At 42.4% G+C, this 26,899-nt stretch overlaps 1 protein-coding gene and 1 pseudogene across 1 annotated transcript; both read left to right on the plus strand.

Moving 5' to 3' along the window:
• Nucleotides 1–725: 725 nt before the first annotated feature.
• Nucleotides 726–4,042, plus strand: FAM25A (family with sequence similarity 25 member A). The gene is made up of 3 exons (XM_005671181.4): nt 726–910; nt 2,274–2,336; nt 3,853–4,042. The coding sequence occupies exons 1-3, from the start codon at nt 838–840 to the stop codon at nt 3,984–3,986; spliced, it is 270 nt and encodes an 89-aa protein (XP_005671238.1). The 5' UTR covers nt 726–837; the 3' UTR covers nt 3,987–4,042.
• A 9,493-nt stretch (nt 4,043–13,535) lies between these two features.
• LOC146396932 (elongation factor 1-alpha 1 pseudogene) lies at nt 13,536–14,196 on the plus strand (annotated as a pseudogene).
• The last annotated feature ends 12,703 nt before the right edge of the window (nt 14,197–26,899 follow it).

Genomic DNA, 26,899 nt, shown 5'->3' on the forward strand with positions numbered 1-26,899 from the left:
TCCTCCCCAGGTGGGGGTGGGGTCCTCCATCTACTCCTCTAGGACCTCCTGGGTGGGCACTGCTGACTTCACAGAGTTCCCCTGAGAGGCCAGGCCCCAAGTGCAGGGAGGGCTGGGTGCCCTTGTGTGCTGGCTCCCCAACCCCAGCCCAGTGCAGGGCCACTCAGGTGCTCCCATGTGTGAGAGCCAGGTGATGGAAGCCAGGGATGACTAGGCTTCTGGTCAACCTTGTGTCCTCTTCTGCCGTGGGCCAGGCACAACCTAGATCCCCAACCCAACTGTCCAGTGGATGCTGTGCAGCCACTCTGCCGAGCTGAGGTACTTGGGAATGGGGAGGGCATGGCCCCTACTCCACTTGTGTTCCTGACCTGAAGGGCCACCCAGGTCTCCAGACCCATAAAACCCTAAGCTCCTGATTAGGCCGCCTGAGGGACCCTGGGCAGTGAGCTGGAAGTCCTGGGCCTTGTCTGGGTACACACCAGTGCCCAGGGGGCTAGCAGCCCCAAATGCCTCTCTTCCCGTAGGGCACTCAGACCTCTTGCTCTGGGGGGGGAAAGCATGTCCCAGCACTCATTATCCAGCCTTGCCCTGCTCCCTGTCCCTGCCCCTCACAGGGTCCTAGGATCCAGAGTATGGGGTTTTAGGCTGCCAGAGGGGTCCTGCCCAAGCCACAGCGCTGAGGCAGCCCCACCCAGCCTCTTCCTCCTGCCAGCTTCTCTGACTCACCAATGGGGTGAGGACTCATGCCCCAGAGCCTAGCCAGGCATCAGAGGCATCTATAAAAGCACTCTGGTCCAGGACCCAGCATCCTGCTTGATCACTACCTGTCACCGCACAATGCTGGGAGGCCTGGGGAAGCTTGCTGCTGAGGGTCTGGCCCACCGCACTGAGAAGGCCACTGAGGAAGCTGGTAAGGCCCCTGAGGCTCCTGTCCACCTGAGCCTTTCCTCCCACTGGGGAATCAGGACAGACTCGACAGGGCCTGTGTGAAGCAGATCCCAGCAGATTTGGGGCAGGCATTGGTCCCATGGGGAGCGGGGGCCAATCGGCCCTATAGGGACAGGATAGAGGTGGGGGCCATGGAAACTGAGGAGGGCAGCTTGGGGAGGAGCCATGAAGGATCCACTGCCCCAAGCAAACCTCCTTGTCAGATCTCTTCTGCCAGTTGAGCTTGACCCATTCTGGGGTCTGTGGCTGAGGCCCGGAGGGAGCAGCTCAGAGGAGGCCCCTGGTGGCAGGAGGGGAGTTAGGGTGCTAGGTGAGCAGCTGATGGCTTGAATCCTTCCCTCTGCAAACCAAGCGCGGGGGGGGGCGGGGGGGGGGCTTTCCCCTTTCTGTATTAAAACGGTCTATTCTGAGTATCCTATACAGAAAAAGGAAAATGGGTTTTTATTTTCACCATAATTTTAAAGCTTTAAAGCTTTCTCCCTTACGAAACCACCAAGTCTGATTCCGTTCAAAGCCAGCTCCCAGGGTTTACACAAAGGATAATTTTAATTTCTTTAAAGTCCGAAGAAACCCTTTTTTGTACATCCGCCCTGGATGCAAGGAGGCTGATGCAGGCCCCACCTGTTGGACATTTTGTAAAAAACAGCTCGTGCCTGAGTTTGCTGTCCTCCTTCTGAATGGCTGCGAGCATGTCTGTGATCCAGTTGTTCACTCTGCCGCTGGTGATGACCGTCCGCTTTCATCTTTCACTGGCTCTCTGACAGCTGTGTTATTCCCATCCTACAGACGAGGGACCAAGCAGTGGAGTTAATTCTAGGAGTTAGAATCAGAAGCAGTTGTAGCACACCCCACCCTCCAAGAGCAGAGTTCCCTCTTCCTGGAGCCGTTGCCTTGAGGGACTTGATGTTGCTGGAAGAGGCTTTGACTTGTGGCCTCCTGCTGCAGCCTCCTTCAGGCCACAGGCAGGATAGCAGCTCACCTGAAAGGCGTGGTGGCCTGGAAACAGGCCCAGCCTTGGCTCCAGGTTCCCAGATGGCAGGAGAGCCTACTTGTTGGCATTCCAGGCCTCACCAGGCCCAGGGGCATGGAGGGCCCTGTGTTCTTGCTTGACTCACGCAACGTGTCTCCCAGCAGCCAGCCCCGCCCCTTGGCCCCAGTGGCTGAAGGAAGCCAGCTGGGGGCCCTTCTTGAGAGCCAGCTGGTCCTGTCCTGGTGGGAACTGTATCCGGGAGGCTCATCCCGGATATCTAGAGCTATCTGGGCACTGCTCTGGGGAGAAGGGGCTTGCATCATATTCTCACCCTGGGCTTGTCTCATCTTTTCAGCTCATGTCGTGGAAGGAGTAGTGAAGGAGGTGGTGGAGCACGCCAAGGAGGCTGGAGAGAAAGGTACGGCCAAGGTCGGGGCAGGGAAGGAGGGAGGGAGGGAGAAAAGCTGGGTGCTGGAGCAGCCTGTCCCTTGCCTCATCAGCTCAAACTCTGACCCCGATGATGCATCCTTTTAATTGGTATACAATTATCTGTGCTCATCTGAGGGCATAGACTATACTTTGCAAAAGCAAGATCCATCTAGATAGTCCTTTCCATGGAATGTTAAGAGGACAGCATCACAAAGGACCCGGAGGCAGCGTGCTGGGACACAGAATTATGTATTCATACAAATACATATTTACATACATATTTATAGGTTTCTGTGTGCTGTATCACGAGGTACAAAGCATGTGTTTACCTCATTCCTTGCAACAAAATAGATTCTAGATGGATTAGGACTTAATATAAATACATGAAATTAATAAATTGATAGAGGAGAACATAGATTTTGGCATAATCTTGGAGAGGAGAGGCTCTTTTGGAGGGGAGGGGGTGAAGGAGAGACAAATAGCTTTATTGCTTTGCCAGGCAGAGCAGACCACAGCAGGCTAATGCTCTAAAGACTGTGCCCGCCCTTGGGAGAGAATAGGAAGTGGTTTTATAGTCTGGGAATAGAAAATAGGAGTACAGACAAGGATTGGGGCAAATGAAAGCTTTCATTCTTCTGCAAAGTTGGTGTTTAGTGGCCCCAGGACTGGTTTTGGTGGTCTTCCTTTTTTTTTTTTTTTTTTTGTCTTTTTAGGGCCGTACCCACAGCCTATGGAGGCTCCCAGGCTAGGGGTCCAATAAGAGCTGTAGCCACCAACCTATGCGTCACAGCTCATGGCAACACTGGATCCTTAACCCACTGAGCGAGGCTAGGGACCAAACCCACATCCTCATGGATACTAGTCAGGTTTGTTAACTGCTGAGCCATGATGGGAACTCCTGGTTTTCCTTTGTTGGGGGTTTTATTTCTGCAGGAGAACTTAAGAGGAGAGGCTCTTTTTAACGATGACAGAAAATCCAATAGCCGTAAAGGAAATATTAGGTAAATTGGATAATATAAAATTTCAAAATTTTCCATAGTGAAAAAAATACTATCAGCCAAACTGAAAGAAAAACCACAAACTGAGAAAAAAATACTTGTAGTAGAAATGATTACCCAATATAGAAATGACCAAAAGATATAAACAGGCAGTTCACAGAAAACCGAGGCGTGAGTAGGCAGTATACCCATGAGCAGAGGTTCTGTCTCACTAATAGTTGAAGAAAAGCAAGCTGTTTGGAGAAATAAAAGCAAATTTGAATGCATTCCTCTAGGAACTGTGCTGCCCTCTGTCCCATGCGCTCCTCCTCCCCCAGGGCAGGACCCAGTAAGACTGCCACCTCCCACAGGCCACTCCAGGTGATAACCGCCCAGCGAGTGACTTGAATTGTTTACTTCGATCACCTGGATATTCTTTTTCTTTTTTCTTTCTTTTTTTTTTTTTTAATGATTTTTATTTTTTCCATTATAGTTGGTTTACAGTGTCTTTTTCTTTTTTCCCGACAGCCATTGCTGAAGCCTTTAAGAAGGCCCATGAGACCGGGGACAAAGTGGTCAAGGAGGTCACTGAGACAGTGACCAACACAGTCACAAATGCTGTCACGCACGCAGCAGAAGGCCTGGGCAACCTGGGGCAGTGAGCACACCCACCACCAGCAGACCCTTCCGGAATCTCAATAAAAAGCTGTGAAATGTGTACACTGAGCCCTGGATTTATTCCTGTTTGGATGGAAACATTGCATCTCTCCTGAGTGTCCCCTCTGCAGGGACAAGGGGCAGCACCCTTGGGGGTAGAAGAGGGCCCCTGATGAATCAGATGTGCTGCTCTTACATTATAATTTCTGGTGCCAGCAAGGAGCTCTTGAGAATTGCTGGTGTCCCTGCTACATTTCCTATGAGATTATTGCCCCAGAAACTGTACGTAGCTTTCAGACACCTCAGTGCTTCAAGGACACTCCAAGGGAGGACCATAATTTGGCTTACGTGTTCTTTATGTTTCTCTTAAAATGTTCTTATAAGACTCAGGGAAAATAACAGACCAACCTGACTGAGAAGTTTGCTGGGCCGGCTCAGGCAGTTTGAGTTTTGAAAGAGGTTTCAGAGAAGTGTTTCTGCTGGACACAGAATCGGGTCAAGGAGAGACTGAGTCCACTATGTGTTGGCTGTTGGAGCTGCTGTCTGACCTCACTTGGAGACTTACATTAGGCTCAGTGGGTGGCAGTGGGTGAGAAAGCCTGGCCTCCTCTCCTTCCCACCACAAGTGAGTCAACCTTAAAAGGTAAACACATCTAAATAGCATTTAGCTTAATATTTTGGATTAAAGAAAAAGGAAATGATTTGCCAAGATATGGCATGGCTTATTTATCTTGCTGGAAGTTGCCTGTTCTTAGAAATTAGAAGCAAAGATATTGTATGGAATGAGTTAGTTGTTCACCATCTACCTGGCATTCTTTCAGAATAGGCTTCACAAGTTTCTGGATGACCCAGGAACAGCCAGTGTCCAGGCTTGGAATATTTGCCACCATTCAGCTGGATCTGGACCTCATATCTCAGTTTGGTTTCTGATGACTTGTGAATTCTCCTAATCCAAACCCAAGCGCTGGAGTTCCCATCGTGGCTCAGCGGGTAACAAAGCCGACTAGCATCCATGAGGACATGGGTTGGATCCCTGGCCTCACTCAGTGGGTTAAGGATCTGGTGTTGCCATGAGCTGTGGTGTAGGTTGCAGATGCGGCTCGGATCCTTCATTGCTGTGGCTGTGGCGTAGGCTGGCAGCTATAGCTCTGAATTGACCCCTAGCCTGGGAACCTCCATATGCTGTGGGAGCAGCCCAAGAAATGGCAAAAAGACAAAAAAAAAAAAAAAAAAAAAAATCACCTGGATGGCAAGTTTTGCTCTGCTTATTAGGTTTGGCACACAATCAAGAGTTCACACATTACTTCTGTGTATTATAACGCTTTAGCTTGAAAAATGGGACTTGTGCCTAGATGTCCACTTGAGGACTGGTTAACAATTATCACATTTGTATGAAATGGAATACCTTGTGGCTGTTAGGAGTGAGGAAAATGGGAGTTCCCTTGTGGCGTAGCAGGTTAAGGATCTGGTGGTGTCACTGCTATGGCTCTGGTTGTTGCTGTGACACAGGTTTGATCCCTGGCCCAGGAACTTCCGCATGCTGTGGGCATAGCCTAAAAAAAAGAATGAGGAAAAGGTACATATATCATTAGTGATCATGTACTAATAAGTTAATAACTTGTAAAGTATGTATGCAGAATAAGTTCATTTTGACAAAGAAAACATATTAAAAAAACTGGTAGCGTGTATATAGCAAATATTAACAGTGTTCAACTCTGTGTGTCTATGGGTATATGAGGAATCTTCACTTTTATATTACGTATTTCCATGATACCTGAATTTAGGAGAAAATCAATACAGATATTTATTTATTTGTTTTCTTTTTATGGCCGCACCTGTGGCATATGGAACTTCCCAGGCTAGGGGTTGAATCAGAGCTGCAGCTGCAGGCTCATGACACAGCCAAAACAATGCCAGATCCTTAACCCACTGAGTGAGGGCAGGATGGAACCCACATCCTCACAGACACCATGTCGAGTTCTTAATCCACTGAGCCACAGTGGGAACACCTTTTCCATTTTTTAAAGTGAAGTATAGTTCATTTACAACGATGTGTTTGTTTTCGGTATGCAGCAAAGTCATTCAGCTGTACATACATACATATCTTTCCCTTATAGGTCATTCCAAAATATTGAGTATAGTTCTCCAGACATATTTGCAAATGTGGTTGCGGAGGTCATGTGCTAGCTTACTGAAGATTGCTTCCTAATTAAGTGCTACCTCAAGTGTGCTGGTTTGCAAATTTAGTTACACTGGTGATAAGATAGAGTGATTAAAAACCCTTACAGTAATTTGACTTCACCTGAACCTCCAAGAGCGTGATCAGTGGAGAATTCCTGTGGAATGGGCTATAGACAAGCTCAGATTGTTGAACTTGCATTGTAAAGTGCATGTAAACTTGTCACATGAAGTACCACCACATGGTATCTGATGAGATACTCAGATTCTTATATTGAGATTAAGAAACTGACAGAAAACCAAAATACTGGACCTTCTCCACAGAGAGTTGGAGAAGCACTGCCCCCCTTCCTTTAACTTGATCTTGCAGTGTTCTGTTCTCGAATAAATACTTCTCTCATTTTTTCTTTACTGTGTGTGTTGTGCAATGAGGGGCATGGCATCAACTCCAGACAAACTCTACGTCCTTCATAAGAAGCAATCAAGAATGATGTCAAAAAAAGAGTGATGTGAGAGAAAGTGGTGGAGTGAGGACCTCCAAAAATTTTCCAGCAGTTCCCATCATGGCAAGGCAGAAACAAATCCGACTAGGAACCATGAGGTTGCAGGTTCCATCCCTGGCCTGGATCAGTGAGTTAAGGATCCCGAGTTGCCCTGAGCTGTGGTGTAGGTTGCACACGTGGCTCGGATCCTGCATTGCTGTGGCTGTGGTGTAGGCCGGCAGCTGTAGCTCTGATTGGACCCCTAGCCTAGGAACCTCCAAATGCCGTGGGCGCAGCCCTAAAAAGCAAGAAAAAAAAATCCATAAAAATAGTGAAAAAACTGACAAAAAAAAAAAAAATCAACTTTTTTCAGAACTTTTCAAATTAACCAACGCCTTACAGCAAGTCAGGGAGTTACATAAAGCAAGTTAAAAACAAAGCTTTTTTTTTTTAGGGCCGCACCTGTGGCATATGGACATTCCCAGGCTAGAGGTCCAATCGGACAGAGCTGCAGCTGCCGGCCTACGCCACAGTCACAGCAACGCTAGATCCTTAACCCACTGGTGAAGGCCAGGGATTGAACCTTCGTCCTCATGGATGGATATTAGACTCGTTTTCACTGAACCACAACGGGAACTCTCTTTTTAAGAATAACAAGCTTTGTGGTGTTTTTAACTTGCTCTATTCTTTTCTCATCTCTCCCCATCTTTTCCAATCCACTGTAGTCTGGAAAACCAATAGGCAAGAAACTTTGTATTCTATTACAAATTAATCCCTAAATGGATGTTGCCCATAAACTGAAATTATGCCTAATGTTGCCGCTCTGGGAACCCTGCCTCCCAGGTAATGAGCATTAAGCTAAAAGTCCCTTGTTTAGCTCACAGGAAACATCCTGACCAGGCCCACCTGTGAAGGACTGCAGGCAGGAAAAAACTGACACTTCCCCTCCGGAGGCTGACGGGAACCAGGAAATGCTTGCCTTTACGCCTCCCCTTTTAGTATAAAAGAAGCTTGACTCCTGACTCAGGCAAGATGGTTCTCTGACATATACTCTGACATATACCATATGATGGTTCTCTGAGTCCAGTATCTACTAGGCAAGCAGGCTTTCCAAATAAAGTGGCTATTCCTTGCCCCAACTACCCAGCTCTGAAAATATTGGCCTGTCGTGTGGCGAGCAGCAGGGGTTTGGACTTGATAACAAATACTGGTGCAGCCATCTGGAAGGCCTGCTACTCGGGGCTAGCTGGCCCGGTTGGAAAATTCTTGGATTAGGTCCTAGCGGCTGCCAGGACCCCTTGTCCTGAGGAGCTTCCTTTCAGAATTCCCCAAAGTAGCACTGGCTGCCCCAGGGCTTCGCAGTTGGAAAAAGGAGTCAACTTTTGGGGAGCTGATGGACTCCATACAGTAGGGTAAGTCCTCCAGTATGTGAAGCTGAGAACTTTATTTCCTCTTGGTGTGGGGCTATTTCTCTGAAATAAACCAGTTTGTGTGGTATTTGAGTAAATTACCCTGTTGAGAGAGGAAAGAGTTGCTGAACTTTGATTTGTGAACTGGTTTGTTTTTTTCTTGGGATGTTAGCATTTGTGTGCGCAGTTTGTGTTTTGCTTGTGTTGAATTTCTATCTTTAAAAATGGGGAATACTTTGAGAGTTCCAATTGTGGCTCGGTGGGTTAAGGACCCAATATCTCTCTGAAGATATAAGTTCGATCCCTGGCCTCACTCAGTGGGGTTAAGGATCTGGTGTTGTCACAAACTGTGGCCTAGTTTGCAGATGAGGCTTAGGTCCTGTGTTGCCATGGCTGTGGCATAGGCTCCAGCTGCAGCTTGGATTTGATCCCTGGCTCGGGACCTTCCGTATGCCACAGGTGTGGCCATAGAAAGAAGAAAAAGTGGGGAATGTTTTAACTATCCCTAAAGAAAGTCCTCTGAAGTACATTTTGTATAAGTGATTTGATTATAGCTATGAACGCATGGGTGAGGAAAAGGTAATATTTTATTGTTAACAATGTGTGCTGGAGTTCCCTTTGTGGCTCAGGGGTTAACAAACCTGACTAGGATCCATGAGGATGCGGATTCCATTCCTGGCCTCGATCAGTGGGTTAAGGATCTGGCGTTGCCATGAGCTATGGTGTCGGTTGCAGACGTGGCTCGGATCCCACGTTGCTGTGGCTGGGGTGTAGGCCGGCAGCTGTAGCTCTGCTTTGATCCATAGCCTGGGAACTTCCATATGCCTTGGGTATGGCACTAAAAACAAAAGAAAACCCCCCCCCCAAACCCCCAAAACAATGTGTGCTATAGTACCCATTAGGATCTCCACAAGTGGTGTAGGCGGGCTTATCCTGGGATCCTGTGCACCTCGCTGTGCTAATTACATCATTTATGGACTCCTATGTTGTTGGTATATGTAAAACCCCAAGACCAAACATGATGGTTTATTTAGGCTTTTCCGTTTGTCTTTTGGGTTTTCACTTCATTTTCTTTGACACTCTTTCTCCATTTACAGCCAAATCAGGTTTGTGATATTTAAAACTTTTACTAATGTCAAATAAGGAAAGGAATAGAAAAAAACCCCAAAACAAAAAACTTGTACAAGAGTCAACATCCCCAGGAAGAAAGAGCTTTCTCTTTGTTCCTAAAGTCACCAAAAGCTACAAAGAGAAGTGTGTTTTTCCGTAAATGTTAGTAAAAAGGGTTTAGCCATTGAGACAGTTGACTTCGATTTGTGCTTTTATACTGTTGTACCTGATTCATGGCTGAAATTTTAGAATGGGAACTAAGAGGCCCCTGTGTTTTTGTTTGTAGGTGTGTCATAGATGTGTGGCATCACCAAAATTAATCTGTGAAAGAGTTCTATTTAAATGGCTTAAAGGAAGTCAAGCACTTATACAAATACTCAAATATAAAAGACACTGGCTAGAACAAATTTCAGGTCGACATGATTTAGGAAACATTCCTATCGAATTAATATCTGCTATTAATGTTAGATAAGCTTGTTGGTATGATTAGTAGACATGTCTTTAGACCCATCAACAATATTAAGTGTAATACTTTTATTGCGGATTTCCCATCATGGCACAGTGGAAACGAATCTGACTAACATCCATGAGGAAGCAGGTTCAAACCCTGGCCTTGCTCAGTGGGTTAAGGATCCAGTGTCACCGTGAGCTATGGTGTAGGTCGCAGACTTGGCTTGGATTCTGTGTTGCTGTGGCTGTGGGGTAGGCTGACAGCTGTGGCTGCAATTGGACTCCTAGCCTGGGAACCTCCATATGCCATGGGTGTGGCCCTAAAAAGACAAAAAAACAAACAACTTTTATTATTACCTAGGTCTACTAGAAATCAAATAAGACCTTGTTCCTGTTATAAAGTTTGTTAACAAGAAAAATAACATGACAAAGATTTTAAGTAAAGAAAGGCAAATGAGATAAAGAGTTTTAGGCAAACTCTATAGGAAGAACTATGCTTTGGGAATGTCTATCTAAAATAGTCTCTCCAGATTTTTGTAACTTGAAACTAAGTTAAATGAAGAGAATTGATTGACTATCTGGGTCACTTTGAATAGGGTAAAATACTAGAACATTTAACTGCTGGGCAGGTCTAATTTATCTACGTTTGTCCTCTTAGGAGGGGAATGCTAAGGCATAAGTTTGTCAATCCAGAAACACTGGTCTGACAGTTTACAATTATTTGCTTGGTTTTCACTAGGGATTAATGTTTTGAGATTAAGAATCATAAGGGAAACATTCCAGTTATGCCGATATATCAGATTGTGTTTTTTCAAGAAAGAAAGTATGAGAATGAAAATGCATTTTATTAAAGGAAAAAAAAAAGTGGTTTTGTCCTGGAACTAGTTGTTTCTCAATAGAAATGAATATGAGGGACAGATCAATATTGATACAGAAAATTGTGGAAGGTTTTGTGGAGGAGGAACACTGAAAGAATTTTGTGCACGGTCAAGATTATCTAAGATAGGGTATTCCCATTGTGGCTCAGTGGTAATGAACCCAACCAGGATACATGAAGGTGCAGGTTCGATTCCTGGCCTTGCTCAGCGGGTTAAGGATCTGGTGTTGCTGTGAACAGTGGTGTAGGCCAGCACTGTAGCTCCAATTTGATCCCTAGCCCGGGAACTTCTGTATGTCGCACAGGCATCCCTTTAAAAAAAAAAAAAAAAAAAAAAAATCGGCTAAGATTGAACTTAATTAAGGAAGTGAACTTTAACAGTAAAATGGTACAAAAACTGAAAATGGTTCTCTAAAAGGACAAAGTTTTCTTAAGATACTCAACTGCTTTTGGTAATAGAGTGTGAGTTTCTTTGTCTAAGTGATCTGTATTTGCCACTGAGACCTTTTATCACTGGCTAAAACTTTTTGACACTTTTGACAAACTTCCCAAAGATCAAATTCTAAATGAAGTTCATTTAACCTCTAGCTGAGTTTTTCCAAAAGGTCCCTGGAATAAGCCAAATTATTTTTTTCTCTCCATCTCAGAGAGAGAAAAATATTAAACAAATTAGCCTTATTTTGTATGTTAAATTACACGGAAAGCATTGTCAAATAAGTGGTGATAAAACCTTTTTTTTTTTTTTGTCTTTTTAGGGCCTCACCCCCAGCATATGGAGGTTCCCAGGCTAGGGGTAGAATCAGAGCTATAGCTGCTGGCCTACATCACAGCCATAGCAATTTGGGATCTGAGCCGCAAATGCAACCTACACCACAGCTCAGGGCGACGCTGGATCCTTAACCTGCTGAGCAAGGTCAGGGATCGAACCCTTGTCCTCATGGATACTAGTTGGGTTCCTTAACCACTGAGCCACAACAGGAAATCCTGATAAAACCTCTTGGATTGTATTATATGGTTAAATGTTATAAATATACACATTCTAGAAATTATGTAGAACTTCTAAAATTATGGTATATCCTGGTAAATGCTATTAGTCACAATTTTAATAATTATCTTAAATTGTTCTGTGGCACAGAAGTAACCAAGTTTCTTTTCAATTGCATTGTAATCCCTGTTGGTTGATGCCCAAGGAAAAATCGTCCTTTTTAATGGTTAGAGACAATCAATTGCCATATATGGTTTTACAGTGGCTTTTGACCAACTCTATAGCTATTTTGTGAAGCAGGGAAGAATGATGAAATCCTTTATGTGCAAGCACTTCGTGCTATTACATCAGGGAAAATAAGAAAAGGAAGAAACGAGAGTGAGGACATGTTACTTCCATCTTGACTCCTCTGCTGAGCTGGCTGTCCCAGCTGCCCCGGACATTATGCTAATAGGTCCCCCTGCCCCCACCTTCCATTTCTATCCAGCCCCATTTCCTGACACTGGGGCTTCCCCTCCTTCTAAAATCAACTAGAAAATCTAGTATTAGTTTCAGGGACACAGGGACTTGGTCTGGTATCACCATCCAAGACCCGACAGGGCATGCTGGAGACCCTCCCAGGGGAGGGCAATTGCCATTGCTGTTATCTCAGGTGGGAGGCTAAAAGCAAATGACCAGGAGTTCCCGCTGTTGCTCAGCAGGTTACAAACCTACTAGTATCCATGAGGATTCGGGTTCATTCCCTGGCCTTGCTCAGTGGGTTAAGGATCCGATGTTGCCACAAGCTGCTGAGTAGGTTGCAGATGTAGCTCGGATCTGGTGTCGCTATGGCTGTGGTGTAGGCTGGCTAATTCGATCCCCACCTTGGGAATTTCCATATGCTGCAGGTGCAGCCCTAAAAAAGCAAACCCTCAAAAAAAAAAAAAACACAAAAAACAAATAAGCAGCCAGCTGGGTTTCTTAGACTTCTTTTACTGGAAGGATTGCAACCCTCCTTTTATAGGAAGGATTCTCCTTATCTGAGCCCACTTGGCAGTACCCACAGCTGAACCAAATTGGGACCCCAGTGAGAGACGGATGCCCTTACTAAGGCATGGCTTATCAGTGCATCTGGGCAGGGCTTCGAAAAGGAGAACCAAAGCAAAAGAATTTCAAGATATTTGCCGAAGCAAATGAAGAGCTCTGAATTTTTGGAAAGGATTTTTCAGGCCTATAGACATCATACTAAGGCAGATCCTGAGGCCCCGGAAAATATCAGAATGGTAAATTTGATGCTTTTTTAGGGGCAAAGTGCCTCAGATATTAGGAGTAAGTTGCAAAGATTAGGTGGTGCATTTGGAATGAACACTTCCCAATTGGTAGATGTTGCTTTTAAAGTGTTCAGCCGGGAAAAACAACAGAAGAAAGACTGCAAAATGAAACACCAATTTTTTGGCAATAAGTCACCACTGGGGAAGAAAACAGATTGTCCTAGAGTGAAACATTTAAAAAAAAAAAAAAGCCAAAACAAAACGGTAAAAGTCAAGAGCCTCTCATATGTCAGAAAGAGAGGAACAGTCTGAATGAAGAGGCCCAGGGGCTCCCTTGGATTTGAGGCACCTAATGCCCCGCCATGAGAACCCCAGGTCAAATTGACAGTGCGGAATGAGCTGATTAACTCTCTGATAGACTTCAAGATTTTCACCAGACAGCTTGACCTCAGTCGCACCAGAACACACTTTCAATGGCTCTCGTGAAAACCCCAGGAAAAGAGAGAGCTCTTTCCCCACCCCTTGGTCTATGAAAAGGTGAGGCCAGAAGCCTATGCTAACAGCACCCTAGGGAGAGCCATGGCCAATCTGAATCCTGTTAAAAAGGGATGCAGGGACACCTAATCTAAAAAAAAAGTATCCTCTGAGGCAAGAGGATCACTTCTCCCAGAAATTGACTTGTCAAAATACCAGCCAGTGTATTTGTCAGGTCTGGTATTGGCACTGTCCCCATGGGTCATGTGGAGACTGGTGATCTCAAGCCTGGCATGGTGGTCACCTTTGCTCCAGTCAGTGTTACAATTAACGTCTGAAATGCACCATGAAGCTTTGAGCAAGCCTTTCCTGGGGACAATGTGGGCTTCAGTGTCAAGCACGTGTCTGTCAAAGACGTTTGTCATGGCTATGCGGCTGGTGACAAAAAAATGACCCACCAAAGAAAGCAGCTGGCGTCATAGCTCAAGTGATTATCTGGAACCATCCAGGCTCCTGTGGAGAATTAGATGCTGGGTTTGTACCTGTGCTGGAGTGTCACACAGCTCACATTGCTTGCAGGTCTGCTGGGCTGAAGGAAATTGATCATTGTTCCAGGAAAAAGCTGGAAGATGGCCCCAGAAATTCTTTTTTTTTTTTTAAGTTGTAATTTTTATTTATTTTTTTTCTTTTGTCTGCTCCCATAGCATGTGGAAGTTCCCAGGCCTGGGATCAGACCCACACCATAGCAGTGACAATGTCAGATCCTTAACCCTCTGAGCCACCAGGGAACTTACCCAAATCCTTGAAATCTAGTGATGCTGCCATTGCTGATGTGATTCCTGGCAAGCCCATCTGTGTTGAGAGATTCTCTAACTATCCTCCTCTGGGCTGTTTTGCTGCTCATGACATGAGACAGATGATTGCTGTGGGTGTCATCAGAGCATTAGACAAGAAGAGGCAGCAGGAAGTGGCAAAGTTGCCAAGTCTGCCCAGAAAGTGAGGAAGGCTAAATGAATATTACCCCCAATATCTGCCACCCCCACTCTTAAATCTGTGGCAGAAAAACAGCCACAGAAATGCTTTGTCTCAATTGGCCATTTAAGTTTAATAGTAAAAGACTGGCTAATGATAACAATTGCATTGTAAAGTCTTCAGAAGGAAAGGAAAATATTCTATGGACCATTTGTTTTGCATGTGGCAGTTTTAAGTTACTATTTTTAAAAATCAGTAATTTGGGGAGTTCCTGTTGTGGCTCGGTGGACACAAATTCAACCAGTATCCGTGAGGATGCAGGTTCAATTCCTGGCCTCACTCACTGGGTTAAGGATCCAGCATTGCTGCGAGCTGTGGTGTAGGTCACAGAGGCATCTTGGATCCCACATTGCTGTGGCTGTGGTGTAGGCTGGCAGCGAAACTTCCATGTGCCATGGGCGTAGCCCTTAAAAAGGGAAGAAAAAAAAAATCAGTAATTTTAATTGGTTGAAACTTCCTTAAGGAAATTATCCCCTGATTTGGATTAAGGCATTGAAACTACATTCATCCCAGAGACCACAATCAGCAAGGAAAACTGAGAAGATGAATACTAATTTAACTTGGGATAAGGCCTTGCCTCATGCCTCAGTGGCTTTCAGAAGTGGGATTAAATTAAGCCCCTGTGAAATAGTGTATGGGAGGCCATTCCAGGGCTCTGTCCAGGTGAGAGAATCTACAAATGCTCTAAAAGACCTAGTAATGGCCAATTACATTAAAGCTTTGGGCATTTTTACTAACCACTCTTCATGAGATTGCCTCCGAACAGGTCTACCTATCCGACTGAAGTGAATGGTAATTTCATTGTCACTGGAGAAGGGTCAACCATTTGTTTAATTTTGTCCAAATAAATAGCAATGTATTGGGAACAGGAACCAAAATGCCAGTTCAATTAAAAATTAGACAACAAAGTGCTAAAGGGTTTTATCAGGTTCAAAAAGTTGCAGATAAAAAAAAAGACTGACCAAGAGTTCTCTTGTGGCACAGCAGGATAAGGATCCAGCATTGCCGCTACAGTGGCTTGAGATGCTGCTGTGATAGGGGTTCAATCCCTGGACTGGGAACTTCCGCATGCTGCAGACACATCCAAAAAAAAAAAAAGACTGACTAAAGATTCTGTAAGTAGTCAGAGCAGTCTTTAGCCCTTTTCTCGTAAGACTGTAGAATGGCCATTAACAGTGGGGTATTGTAATAGGGAAGAAACTTTGTATTCTATTACAGGTTAGTCACTAATGGAATGTTGCATATAAGCTTAAATTATTCCTAAACCCAACTCTGGAAACTGTGCCTCTCAGGCAATGAGCATTAAACTAAAATGCCTTTGCTCACAGGAAACATCCTGACCAGGCCCATCTGTGACTGACTGCAGGGAAGAAGAAGTGAACGCATCCTCTCCAGAGGCTGATGGGAACCAGGAAAAGCTTGACTTTACTCTCTCCACTTTTAGTATAAAAGAAGCCTGAAGGTGTTCCATGGTCTAATGGTTAGGAGTCAGTGGTTTCACTACTGTGGCCTGGGTTCAATTCCTGGTCTAGGAACTGAGATCTCACTTAAAGCTACTACATGAGGCAGGAAAAAAAAAAAAAAAAAAAGAAGAAGAAGAAGGGGGAAAAAAAGCCTGAATTCTAACTCAGGCAAGATGGTTCTCAGGGACAGGAATCCACCATCTTCTCTTCTTGGTCCCCTGGCTTCCTGAATAAAGTTGATCTTCCTTGCCCCAACAACTCACCTCTCAATTTATTGGCCTATCAGTATGAGCTTGGATTCGGTAACATCAACAGCCCACAATCACAGTGAAAATCAATAGTCTGGCAGCTACTAGAAAGAGTAGAGCAGAGCTGGTGTTTCTTCAAAGCCTTACTCCCAGAGAACTGTCATTATTTGACTTGACCAGTGGTTCCTAAGAAGACCCTACTGCAAATCTGTCTTTATTTGTCTGGCCTAGGAGCTCCCCAGTACAAAGTGGCCTCCCCAGGGCTTCCTGTTTGTTATAAAATGTTTAGAGGCAATTTTTAAAGATGGTGACTACATGAGGTGGTGAATAACAGTTGGAGCAAACAACAGGCTAACCAAAAAGCTTAAAAGAAAAACTGGGAATAAAATATCCTTAAGGGCTTTGAAAATTCCAACATACTGCAGAAAGGCCATGCACATGTGTGGGGTTGTGTGCAAGCTCATTTTAGGCCTGAAGTTCTCACCTCTAACCCTGAGGCTTGGTTCCCATTTCCTGCTTGCACAAAGGCCAAGATGTAAATTGCCTGGCTGAGTAGTAAAGTGAAGCCCAGAATGAATACACAGCCTTGGCAAAGGTGGGAGACTTACTGGTTCTATGTACGTGAAGAAATCTTTACCTGAATCCTTAGGTGACCACTAAGCTAAAGGGAAACTTCAGTGGCCACACAACAACAAAGGAAATAGACTATAGAATTAGTTTAGAAAGGTCACTAAATTCTCAACAATAAAAATCTGGGGGAGGAGTGTGGAATCTGATTTCCACAGTTGCCACTTTATATTTAAAATGTCCACTTTTCAGCAAAAACAAAACAAAAAAGATACACCAGGAAAGAAATTATGACCCACTTACAGGGGTGGAAAAATGGGAGCTGTGCCTGAGGATGCCTAGAAAGTGGACTTACTAGACAAAGACTTTACATCAGCTACTTTAAACTTGTTCAAAGAGTTAAAGGATACCACATCTAAAAATATTAAAGGAAAGATAAGATCAATAGCAAATAGAGAATACAGAGTTAGAAATTATAAAAAGGAATGAAATAGAAATTGTAGAGTTCAAAATATAACTGAAATTAAAAAAAATAAACATTATCAAATCCAAGGCCATAAGGATTTACCAATGTTTTCTTATAGTTTTATCTCTTATGTCTTTGATCCATTTTGAGTTAATTGTTATGTATGGAGGAAGAGGTCAAACTTTGTTCCTTTGTATATGGGTATCCAGTTGTACCAATGCCTTTTGTTGAAGAGACTGTTTTCTCACTGGGTGTGTTATATATTAAATTGTGTTCCTCACAAGAAGGTGTTCAAGCCCTAAGATGAAGATGAAGCCCTAAAAAAGATGTTAAAGTTGTGGTACCCCCAGTACCTGAGAATATGACCTTGTTGGAAATAGGGTCATTGCAGATGTAACTAAAGATGAGGTCATACTGAAGTAAGGTGGACCCTTAATCTAGTATAAACAGTGTCCCTATAAGAAGACACACGGAGGGGAATTCCCGTTGTGGCTCAGTGGTTAATGAATCCGACTAAGCACCATGAGGTTGTGGGTTCAATTCCTGACCTTGCTCAGTGGGTTAAAGGATCCAGTGTTGCCATGAGCTGTGGTGTAGGTTGCAGATGCTGCTTGGATCCTGCATTGCTGTGGCTCTGGCTTAGGCCGGCAGCTACAGCTCCAATTAGACCCCTAGCCTGGGAACCTCCATATGCCGTGGCTGCGGCCCTAGAAAAGACAAAAAGACCAAAAAAAAAAAAAAAAAAAAAAAGAGAAGACATACTGAGGAATGATGGCCATGTGATGACAAAAGCAGAATTGGAGAGATAGAGCTGCAAGCCAAAGAATACCAAGGATTAATGGCCACCACCAAAAGCTAGGAAAAGGCAAGAAGTTCTCTCCTTCAGGCTTCAGAGGGAGCATGGCCCTGCTGACCTCTCAATGTATAGCTGCCCAAACTGCAAGACAATAAAGTTCTGTAGTTTTAATCCATTCAACTGTGGCACTTTAAGGCAGCCCTAGTACTTGTAAGGCACTAATACAAATTGTATTGGTACCAATGTTAAAAATCAATTGATCAACTCACATACGTGTGGTCAATTAATCTACAGAAACAGAGGCAAGAATATATAATGGAGAAAAGACAGTCTCTTCAATAATGGCGCTGGGAAAACTGGACAGCTACATGTAAAAAAATTAAATTAGAACATTCTCTAACACTATACACAAAAATAAACTGAAAATGGCTTGAAGACCTAAATTTAAGACCGGATACTATAAAACTCTTAGAGGAAAACATAAAATACTCTTTGACATAAATCACAGCAATATCTTTTTGGATCTGTCTCCAAACAAGAAATAAATAGAACCTCATTAAATTTTAAAGCTTTTGCACAGCAAAGGAAACCATCAGCAAAATGAAAACCCACAGAATGGGAGAAAATATTTGCAAGTGAAGCGACCTACAAGGGATTAACCTCCAAAATATACAAATAGCTCATGCAGGAGTTCCTGTCATGGAGCAGTGGTTAATGAATCTGACTAGGAATCATGAGGTTGTGGGTTCGATCCCTGGCCTTGCTCAGTGGGTTAGGATCCGGCATCGCCGTGAGCTGTGGTGTGGGTCGCAGATGCACCTCGGATCCTGAGTTGCTGTGGCTCGGATCCTGTGTTGCTGTGGCTCTGGCATAGGCCAGTGGCTACAGCTCCATTTAGACCCCTAGCCTGGAAACCTCCATATGCCACAGGAGTGGCTCAAGAAAAGGCAAAAAGACAAACAAAACAAAACAAACAAATAGTTCATGCAGCTCAGTATTAAAAAAACAAAAACAAACAAACAAAAAACCCAATAAAAAATGGGTAATGGATAGAAGACCTAAATAGACACTTCTCCAAAGAAGACATATGGATGGCAAATAGGCGCATAAAAAATGTTCAGCACTGCTAATTGTTAGAGAAATGCAAATCAAAACTACAGTGAAGTATCACACTATACCGGTGAGAATGCCCATCATAAAAAGTCTACAAACAGAGTTCCCTTGTGGCAAAGGGGGTTAAAGATCCAGTGTTGTCACTGCAGTGGCTCAGGTTGCTCCTCTGGTGCAGGTTTGATCCCTGGCCTGGGAACTTCCACATTGCCACAGGCACAGAAAAAAAAAAGAAAAACAGTAAATGTCCATTGACAGAGGAGTGGATCAAGATGTGGTACATATACACAATGGAATATTACTCAGCCACTAAAAGGATCAAAATACCTGCATTTTTAGCAACATGGATGGACCTAGAAATTATTATGCTAAGTGAAGTCAGTCAGACAATGAGACACCAACATCAAATGCTTTCACTGACATGTGGAATCTGAAAAAAGGACACAATGAACTTCTTTGCAGAACAGATACTGACTCATAGACTTTGAAAAACTTATGTTTTCCAAAGGAGACTGTTGGGGGGAGGGAGGGTATGCTGGGGTTGTGGGATGGAAATCCTATAAAATTGGATTGTGATGATCATTGTACAACTAAAAACGTAGTAAATTCATTGAGTAATAAATAAAAATAAAATACTGAAAAGGGTGTAGTGAAATTCTATTTTTATTTTTTTGAGGAATATACATACTGTTTTCTGTAGTGGTTGAGCCAATTTACATTACCCTATACTATTGGTGGAAATGTAAATTGGTACAACCACTGTGGAGAACAGTATGGAGTTTTCTTAAAATTCTAAAAACAGAACATCCTTACCATCCAGCAATCTCACTCCTGGGGATATATGCGGAGAAAACTATGATTCAAAAAGATACATGCACCCTAATGTTCATTGCAGCATTATTTACAATAGCAAAGACATGGAAACAATCTAAATGTTTATCAACAGATCAATGGGTAAAGAAGATGTGGTACATATATACAATGGAATATTACTCGGCAATAAAAAAATGAAATAATGCCATTTGCAGCAACAGGAATGGAGTTAGAGATTATCATACTAAGTGAAGTAAGTCAGAGAAAGACAAACATCATGTGATACCACTTATGTGGAATCTAAAAAAAAATGATGCAAATGAACTTAGACTCACAGACTCAGAAACCAAACTTATGGATAATGAACAAGAAAGGTGCGGAGGGATAAATTAGAAGTTCGGGATTAATATACACACTACTATGCATAAAATAATCAACAAGCACATACTGTATAGCACATGGAACTATACTCAATATTTTCCCATATTTCCCAATATGGGAAAGTAATCTGAAAAAGAATGCATAGATGTTTAGTTAATTTACTTTGCTGTAAACCTGAAATTAACACAACATTGTAAGTCAACTACACTCTAATAGAAAATAAGAATTAAATTAAATAGAAAAAAATCAATTGACCAGAGATATTTGTGGACACTCAACTCTATTCCACTGGTCCAAATATGTGTATGTCAGCACCACAGTGTTTACTCTGGCTTTGTATTGTTTGGAAATTGAATCCTCTTTTTTTAAATATTGTTTTTTAAACTCAGTTGATTTTATTACATTTATAGTTGTACAATGATCGTCACAACCCAATTTTACAGCATTTCTATCTTAAACACCCAGCCCATACCCCCCACCCTCCAACTGGTTTCCTTTGGAAGAATTTTCAAAGTATGTGAGTCAGTATCTGTTGTGCAAAGTTCATTGCATCCTCTATTTAGATTCCACATATAAGTGATAGCATATGAGGTTGGTATCTCACTGTCTGACTAGCTTCACTTAGCATGGTAATTTTTTGTTGTTGTTGCCTTTTTATGGCCACACTTGTGGCATATGGAGGTTCCCAGGCCAGAGGTCCAATCAGAGCTGTTGCTGCTGGCCTATGCCAGAGTGACAGCAACTCCAGATCCAAGCTGCATCTGCAATCTACACTACAAGCTTTAGCAATTCTGGATCCTCAACCCAGTGAGCAAGGCCAGGGATTGAACCCACAACCCCATGGTTCCTAGTTGGATTTGCTTCCACCACACCGTGATGGGAACTCCCAGCATGATAATTTCTAGGTATATCCATGTTGCTGTAAATGCCATTATTTAATTCCTTTTTATGGCTTAGTAATATTCCATTGTGTATATATACCACCTCTTCTTTATCCACTCCTCTGTTGATGGATATTTAGGTTGTTTCCATGTCTTAGCAATATATAGAGTGCTGGAGTGAACTTTGGAGTACTTGTATACTTTAGAGTCATGGTTTTCTCTGGATAGATGCCCAGGAGTGGGATTGCTGGATCAAATGGTAATTCTATTTTTATTTTTTTGATGAATATACATACTATTTTCTGTAGTGGTTGAGCCAGTTTACATTCCCGCCAACAGTGTAATAGGGTTCTCTTTTCCCCACACCCATCTCCAGCATTTATTGTTTGTAGCCTTTTTTTTTTTTCTCTGTCTTTTTGCTATTTCTTTGGCCGCTCCCGCGGCATATGGAGGTTCCCAGGCTAGGGGTCTAATCGGAGCTGTGGCCACCAGCCTACGCCAGAGCCACAGCAACGCAGGATCCAAGCCGCGTCTGCAATCTACACCACAGCTCATGGCAACGCCGGATCGTTAACCCACTGAGCAAGGGCAGGGATCGAACCCGCAACCTCATGGTTTCTAGTTGGATTCGTCAACCACTGCGCCATGACGGGAACTCCTGTTTGTAGCCTTTTTGATGATGGCCATTCTGGCCAGCATAAGGTGGTACCTCATAGTAGTTTTGCATTTCTCTAATATTAGTGATGTTGAACATATTTTTATGTGTTTTTTGGCCATCTGTATGTCTTTGGAGAATTGTCTGTTTAGATCTTCTTCCCATCTTCAGTGGTGTTGTTTTTTTTTTTTTTTGGCATTGAGCTGTAGGAGGTGTTTATAAATTTCAGAGATTAATCCCTTGTCAGTCAATTCATTTGCAAAGATTTTCTCCTAGTCTGTGGGTTGTCTTTTCATTTTGTTTAGGGTTTCCTTTGCTGTGCAGAATCTTTTAAGTTTAAGTCCCATTTGTTTATTTTTGTTTTTAACGTCATTACTCTAGGAGGTGAATCTAGAAGACATTGCTGTGGTTTATGTCAGAGAATGTTTGGCCTGTTTTCCTCTAGGAGTTTTATAGTATCTGGTTTTATATTTAGGTCTTTACTCCATTTTGAGTTTATTTTTGTGTATGGTTTTAGGAAGTATTCTAATTTCATTCTTTTACAAGTGCTGTCCAGTTTTCCCAGCACCACTCATTGAAGGGGCTGTCTTTCCTCCAGTGTATATTCTTGCCTCCTTTGCCATAGATTAGTTGACTGTAGGTGCATGGGTTTAATTCTGGGCTTTCTATCCTGTTCCACTGATCTATATTTCTGTCTTTGTGCCAGTACCATATGGTTTTGATGACTGTAGCTTTGTAGTACAATCTGAAGTCAGGGAGCCTGCCTGATTCCTCCTGCTCCATTTTCTTTCTCCAGATGGCTTTGGCTATTCTGAGTCTTTTGTGCCTCCAAACAAACTTTAAAATATTTTGTTCAAGTTCTGTGAAAAATGTCTTTGGTAATTTGTTAGGGATTACATTGAATCTGTACATTGCCTTGGGTAGTATAGTCATTTTGACAATATTGAGTCTCACAATCCAAGAGCATGGTATGTCTTTCCATCTATTTGTGTCATCTTTGATTTCGTTCATCAAGGTCTTAGAGTTTTCAGAGTACAGTTCTTTCGTCTTTTGGGTAGGTTTATTCCTAGGTATTTTATTATTTTTGGATGTGATGGTAAATGGGATTGTTTCCCTAATTTCTCTTTCTGATCTTTTGTTATTAGCAGATAGATATGCAGTCAATTTCTGTGTATTAATGTTGTATCCTGCAACTTCACCAAATTCATTGATGAGCTTTAACATTTTCTTGGTAGCATCTTTAGGATTTTTTAGGTATAGTATATGTCATCTGCAAACAGTGATAGTTTTACTTCTTCCTTTCCAATTTAGATTACTTTTATATCTTTTTCTTCTCTGATTGCCATGGCTAGGACTTCCAAAACTATGTTGAATCATAGTGTTGAGAGTGGACATCCTTATCTTGTTCCTGATCTGAGCCGGAATTCTTTCAGTTTTTCACCATTGAGAATGATGTTTGCTGTGGGTTTGTCATATATGACCTTTATTATGTTGAGGTAGGTTCCCTCTCTACCCACTTTCTGAAGGGATTTTTTTTTTAAATCAGAAATGGGTGTTGGATTTTGTCAAAGGCTTTTTCTGCGTCTATTGAGAGGATCATATGGTTTTTATTTTTCAGTTTGTTAATGTGGTGAATCACACTGACTGATTTGGAGATACTGAAAAATCCTTGCATCCCTGGGATAAATCCCACTTGATCATGATGTACAGTCCTTTTAATGTATTGTTGGATTTGGTTTGCTAGTATTTTGTTGAGGATTTTTGCATTTATGTTCATCAGTGATATTGGCCTGTAACTTTCTCTTTTTGTATTATCTTTCTCTGGTTTTGGTATCATGGTGATGGTGACCTCATAGAATGAGTTTGGGAGTATTCCTTCCTCTGCAATTATTTGGAATAGCAGAAGGAGAGGTGTTTCTCTTCTTTAAATGTTTGACAAAATTCACCTATGAAGCCATCTGGTCCTGGACTTTTGTTTGTTGGAAGTTTTTAAATCGCAGTTTAAATTTCAGTACTTGTGATTGCTCTGTTCATCTTTTCTATTTATTCTTGCTTTAGTCCTGGAAGATTGTTCTTTTCTAAGAATTTGTCCATTTCGTCTAGGTTGTCCATTTTATTGGCATACAGTTTTTTGTAGTCTCTTATGATCCTTTTACTTCTGTGATGTCCATTGTAACTTCTTTTTCATTTCTAATTTTATTGATTTGAGTCCTCTGTCTTTTTTTCTTGATGAGTCTGGCTAAGGATTTATCAATTTGGATCTTTTCAAAGAAGCAGCTTTTAGTTTCATTGATCTTTTCTATGGTTTTCTTCATTTCTACTTCATTTATTTCTGCTCTGTTCTTTATGATTTCTTTCCTTCTGCTAACTTAGATTTCATCTGTTCTTCTCTCTATAGCTGCTTTACATGTAATGTTAGGTTGTTTATTTGAGCTTTTTCTTGTTTTCTGAGGTAGACTTGCATTGCTATAAACTTTCCTGTTAGAATGGTTTTTGCTGCATCCCATAGGTTTTGGAGTGTTGTGTCTTTTTTGTCATTTGCTTCTAGGTATTTTTAAAATTTCCTCTGATTTTCAGTGATCCATCCATTGGTTGTTTAGTAGCATGTTGTTTAATCTCCATGTGTTTGTGTTTTTTTGCAATTTTTTCTTGTTGAGTTCTGGTCATATAGCATTGTGGTTGGAAAAGATGATTGATATGATTTCAATTTTCTTAAACTTACTGAGGCTTGATTTTGTGGCCCAAAATGTAACCAATCCTAGAGAATGTTCCATGTGCACGTGAGACGAGTGTGTATTCTGCTGCTTTTGGATGGAATGTTTTATAAATATCTATTAATTCCATCTGGTCTAATGAGTCATTTAAGGCCTGTGTTTCCTTATTGATTTTCTGTCTGGATGATCTGTCCATTGCTGTAAGTGGGGTGTTAAAGTCCCTTGCTATTATTGTGTTATTGTCATTTTCTCCTTTTAAGGTTGTTAGCAGTTGCCTTATATATTGAGGTGATCCTATGTTAGGTGAATATATATTTACAATGTTATATCTTCTTCTTGGATTGATCCTTTGGTCATTATGTAATATTCTTGTCTCTTATAATATTCTTTATACTAAGGTCTATTTGATCTGATATGAATATTGCTACTCCAGCTTTCTTTTGAATTCTGTTTGCATGGCATATTTTCTTCCATCCTCTCACTTTCAATTTGTATGTCTTTCTAGAACTGAAGCGGATCCCTTGAAGATAGCATATATATGGGTCTTGTTTTTGTATCCAATCAGCCAGTCAGTGTCTTTTGGTTGGGGCATTTATTCCGTTTTACATTTAAGGTAATTATTGATATGTATGTTCTTATTGCCATGTTATTAACTGTTTTGGAATTTATTTTTGTTGGTCTTTTTTCTTCCCTTCTTCTCTTGTGGCTTGATGCCTACCTTTAGTGTTGTATTTGGATTGCTTTTTCTTATTTCTGTGTGTATCTATTGTAGATTTTTGGGTTGTAGTTACCCTGAAGTTTTGATGTACACACACACACACACACACACGGAAGATTTTTTTAAGTAGTGGATCTCCTAAATCTTGTATTTCTTTGCTCAGTGTTTCTTGTAACTTATCAATCTTTGCCTCCAGTTTATTTCCCTGATCTTGAATCATCTTCACTATCATCAGTCTAAAGTCTTTTTTGTGGAGGTTGATAATCTCTACATCACTTAGCTGTTTTTATGGGGCTTTTTCTTCCTTAACTGAGTCATAATTCTCTGCCTTTTCATTTTGTATAGATTTTTGATGTGATCTCCTTTTTGCAGACAATAAGGTTGTAGCCCCTTTTGGTTCTGATGTCTGCCCCCCGACCCCTTGTGGCTGAAGTTGGTATGGGGGCTTGCTGTAGGCTTCCTGATGGGACTGGTGCCTGCCCACTGGTAGGTGGAACTGATTCTTATCACTCTGTAGGTTGGGGTTTTGTCTCTGGGTGAGATTGGAGGCTGGCTGGGTGCCTGGGAGTACTTTAGGCAGCTTGTTTGCTGATGGGTGGGGCTGTGATCCCACCCAGATTATTGTTTGACCTGGGACTTCTTAGTCCTGATGGGTGGGGCCAGATTATTCCAAAATGGCCACCTGTAGAGGAGCACATGCTGATGATTATTTCCAAGACCTTTGCCTCCAATGTCCTTCACCCACAAGCCAGTCACCTGTTTTCCCAGGAGATTCTCCAAGAACTGCAATCGGGTCTGACCCAGATACCTATGGAGTCTCTGCTTTGCCCTCGGACCTAGCACACATGAAAGCCTGTGTGCACCTTTCAAGAATGGGTCTCCATTTCCCCCAGTCTCATGGAGCTCCTGTGCACAAGTCCCACTGGCCTTCAGTGCTCCAGGGACTCCTCCCAATGCCAGATCTGCAGGCATGGGGACCTCACATGGGGCTCAGAACTCTCACTCCTGTAGGTGAGTCTCTGTGATAGTTACCCTCCAGTCTGTGGGCTGCCCACCCAGCAGGTATGGGGTTGCTTACATCATGTAATCGCCCCTCCTACCATTTTGATATGGCCTCTTCTTTGCCTTCTGCAGAAGGGTGTATTTTTCATAGTTTGCAGTCTATTTGGTTGAAGGTTGTTCAGCAGTTGGTTGTAATTTTGTTGCTTTTATGACAGAAGGTGAGCTCCAGCCCTTCTACTCCTCTACTCCATCTTAATCTCAATATTGTTTTATTTGGAGCCACTTGTAGTTTCATATTAATTTTAGAATAAAATTTTCTATTTTTGCAAATTAGGCCATTAGAATTTTGAAACTATAAATTGCTTTGAGAAATAACGTCATCTTAAGTTCCCATCTATGAACATGGAAGCCCTTTCCATTTGAGAAATTTTTTAAACATTGTTTTGTAGTTTTGTAAAGCTTTCACCTCCTTAAATTTATTCCTATTTTATTCTTCTGAATGCTATTGTAAATGGAATTCATGGAGTTCCCGTCATGGTGCAGTAGAAACGAATCCAACTAGGAACGCTGAGGTTGCAGGTTCAATCCCTGGCCTCACTCAGTAGGTTAAGGATTCAGTGTTGCTGTGAGCTGTGGTGTAGGTCGAAGACATGGCTCGGATCTGGTGTTGCTGTGGCTCTGGCGTAGGCCGGCAACTGTAGTTGGGAACCTCCATATGCCACGGGTTGGGTCCTAAAAAAAAAAAAAAAAAAAGACGAAAGGCAAAAAAACCCAAACAAATGGAATTCGTTAATTAGTTCTAGTAGAGTGTGTGTATAGTCTACGAAGATGTTAATACATAGAACATTTCACCTGCA

Source organism: Sus scrofa, chromosome 14, assembly GCF_054392235.1.
Source record: "Sus scrofa isolate SSC_HxYL_T2T_F1_AM1 chromosome 14, Sscrofa_HxYL_maternal_Yorkshire_Landrace_v2.0, whole genome shotgun sequence".
NCBI classification, from domain to species: domain Eukaryota; kingdom Metazoa; phylum Chordata; class Mammalia; order Artiodactyla; family Suidae; genus Sus; species Sus scrofa.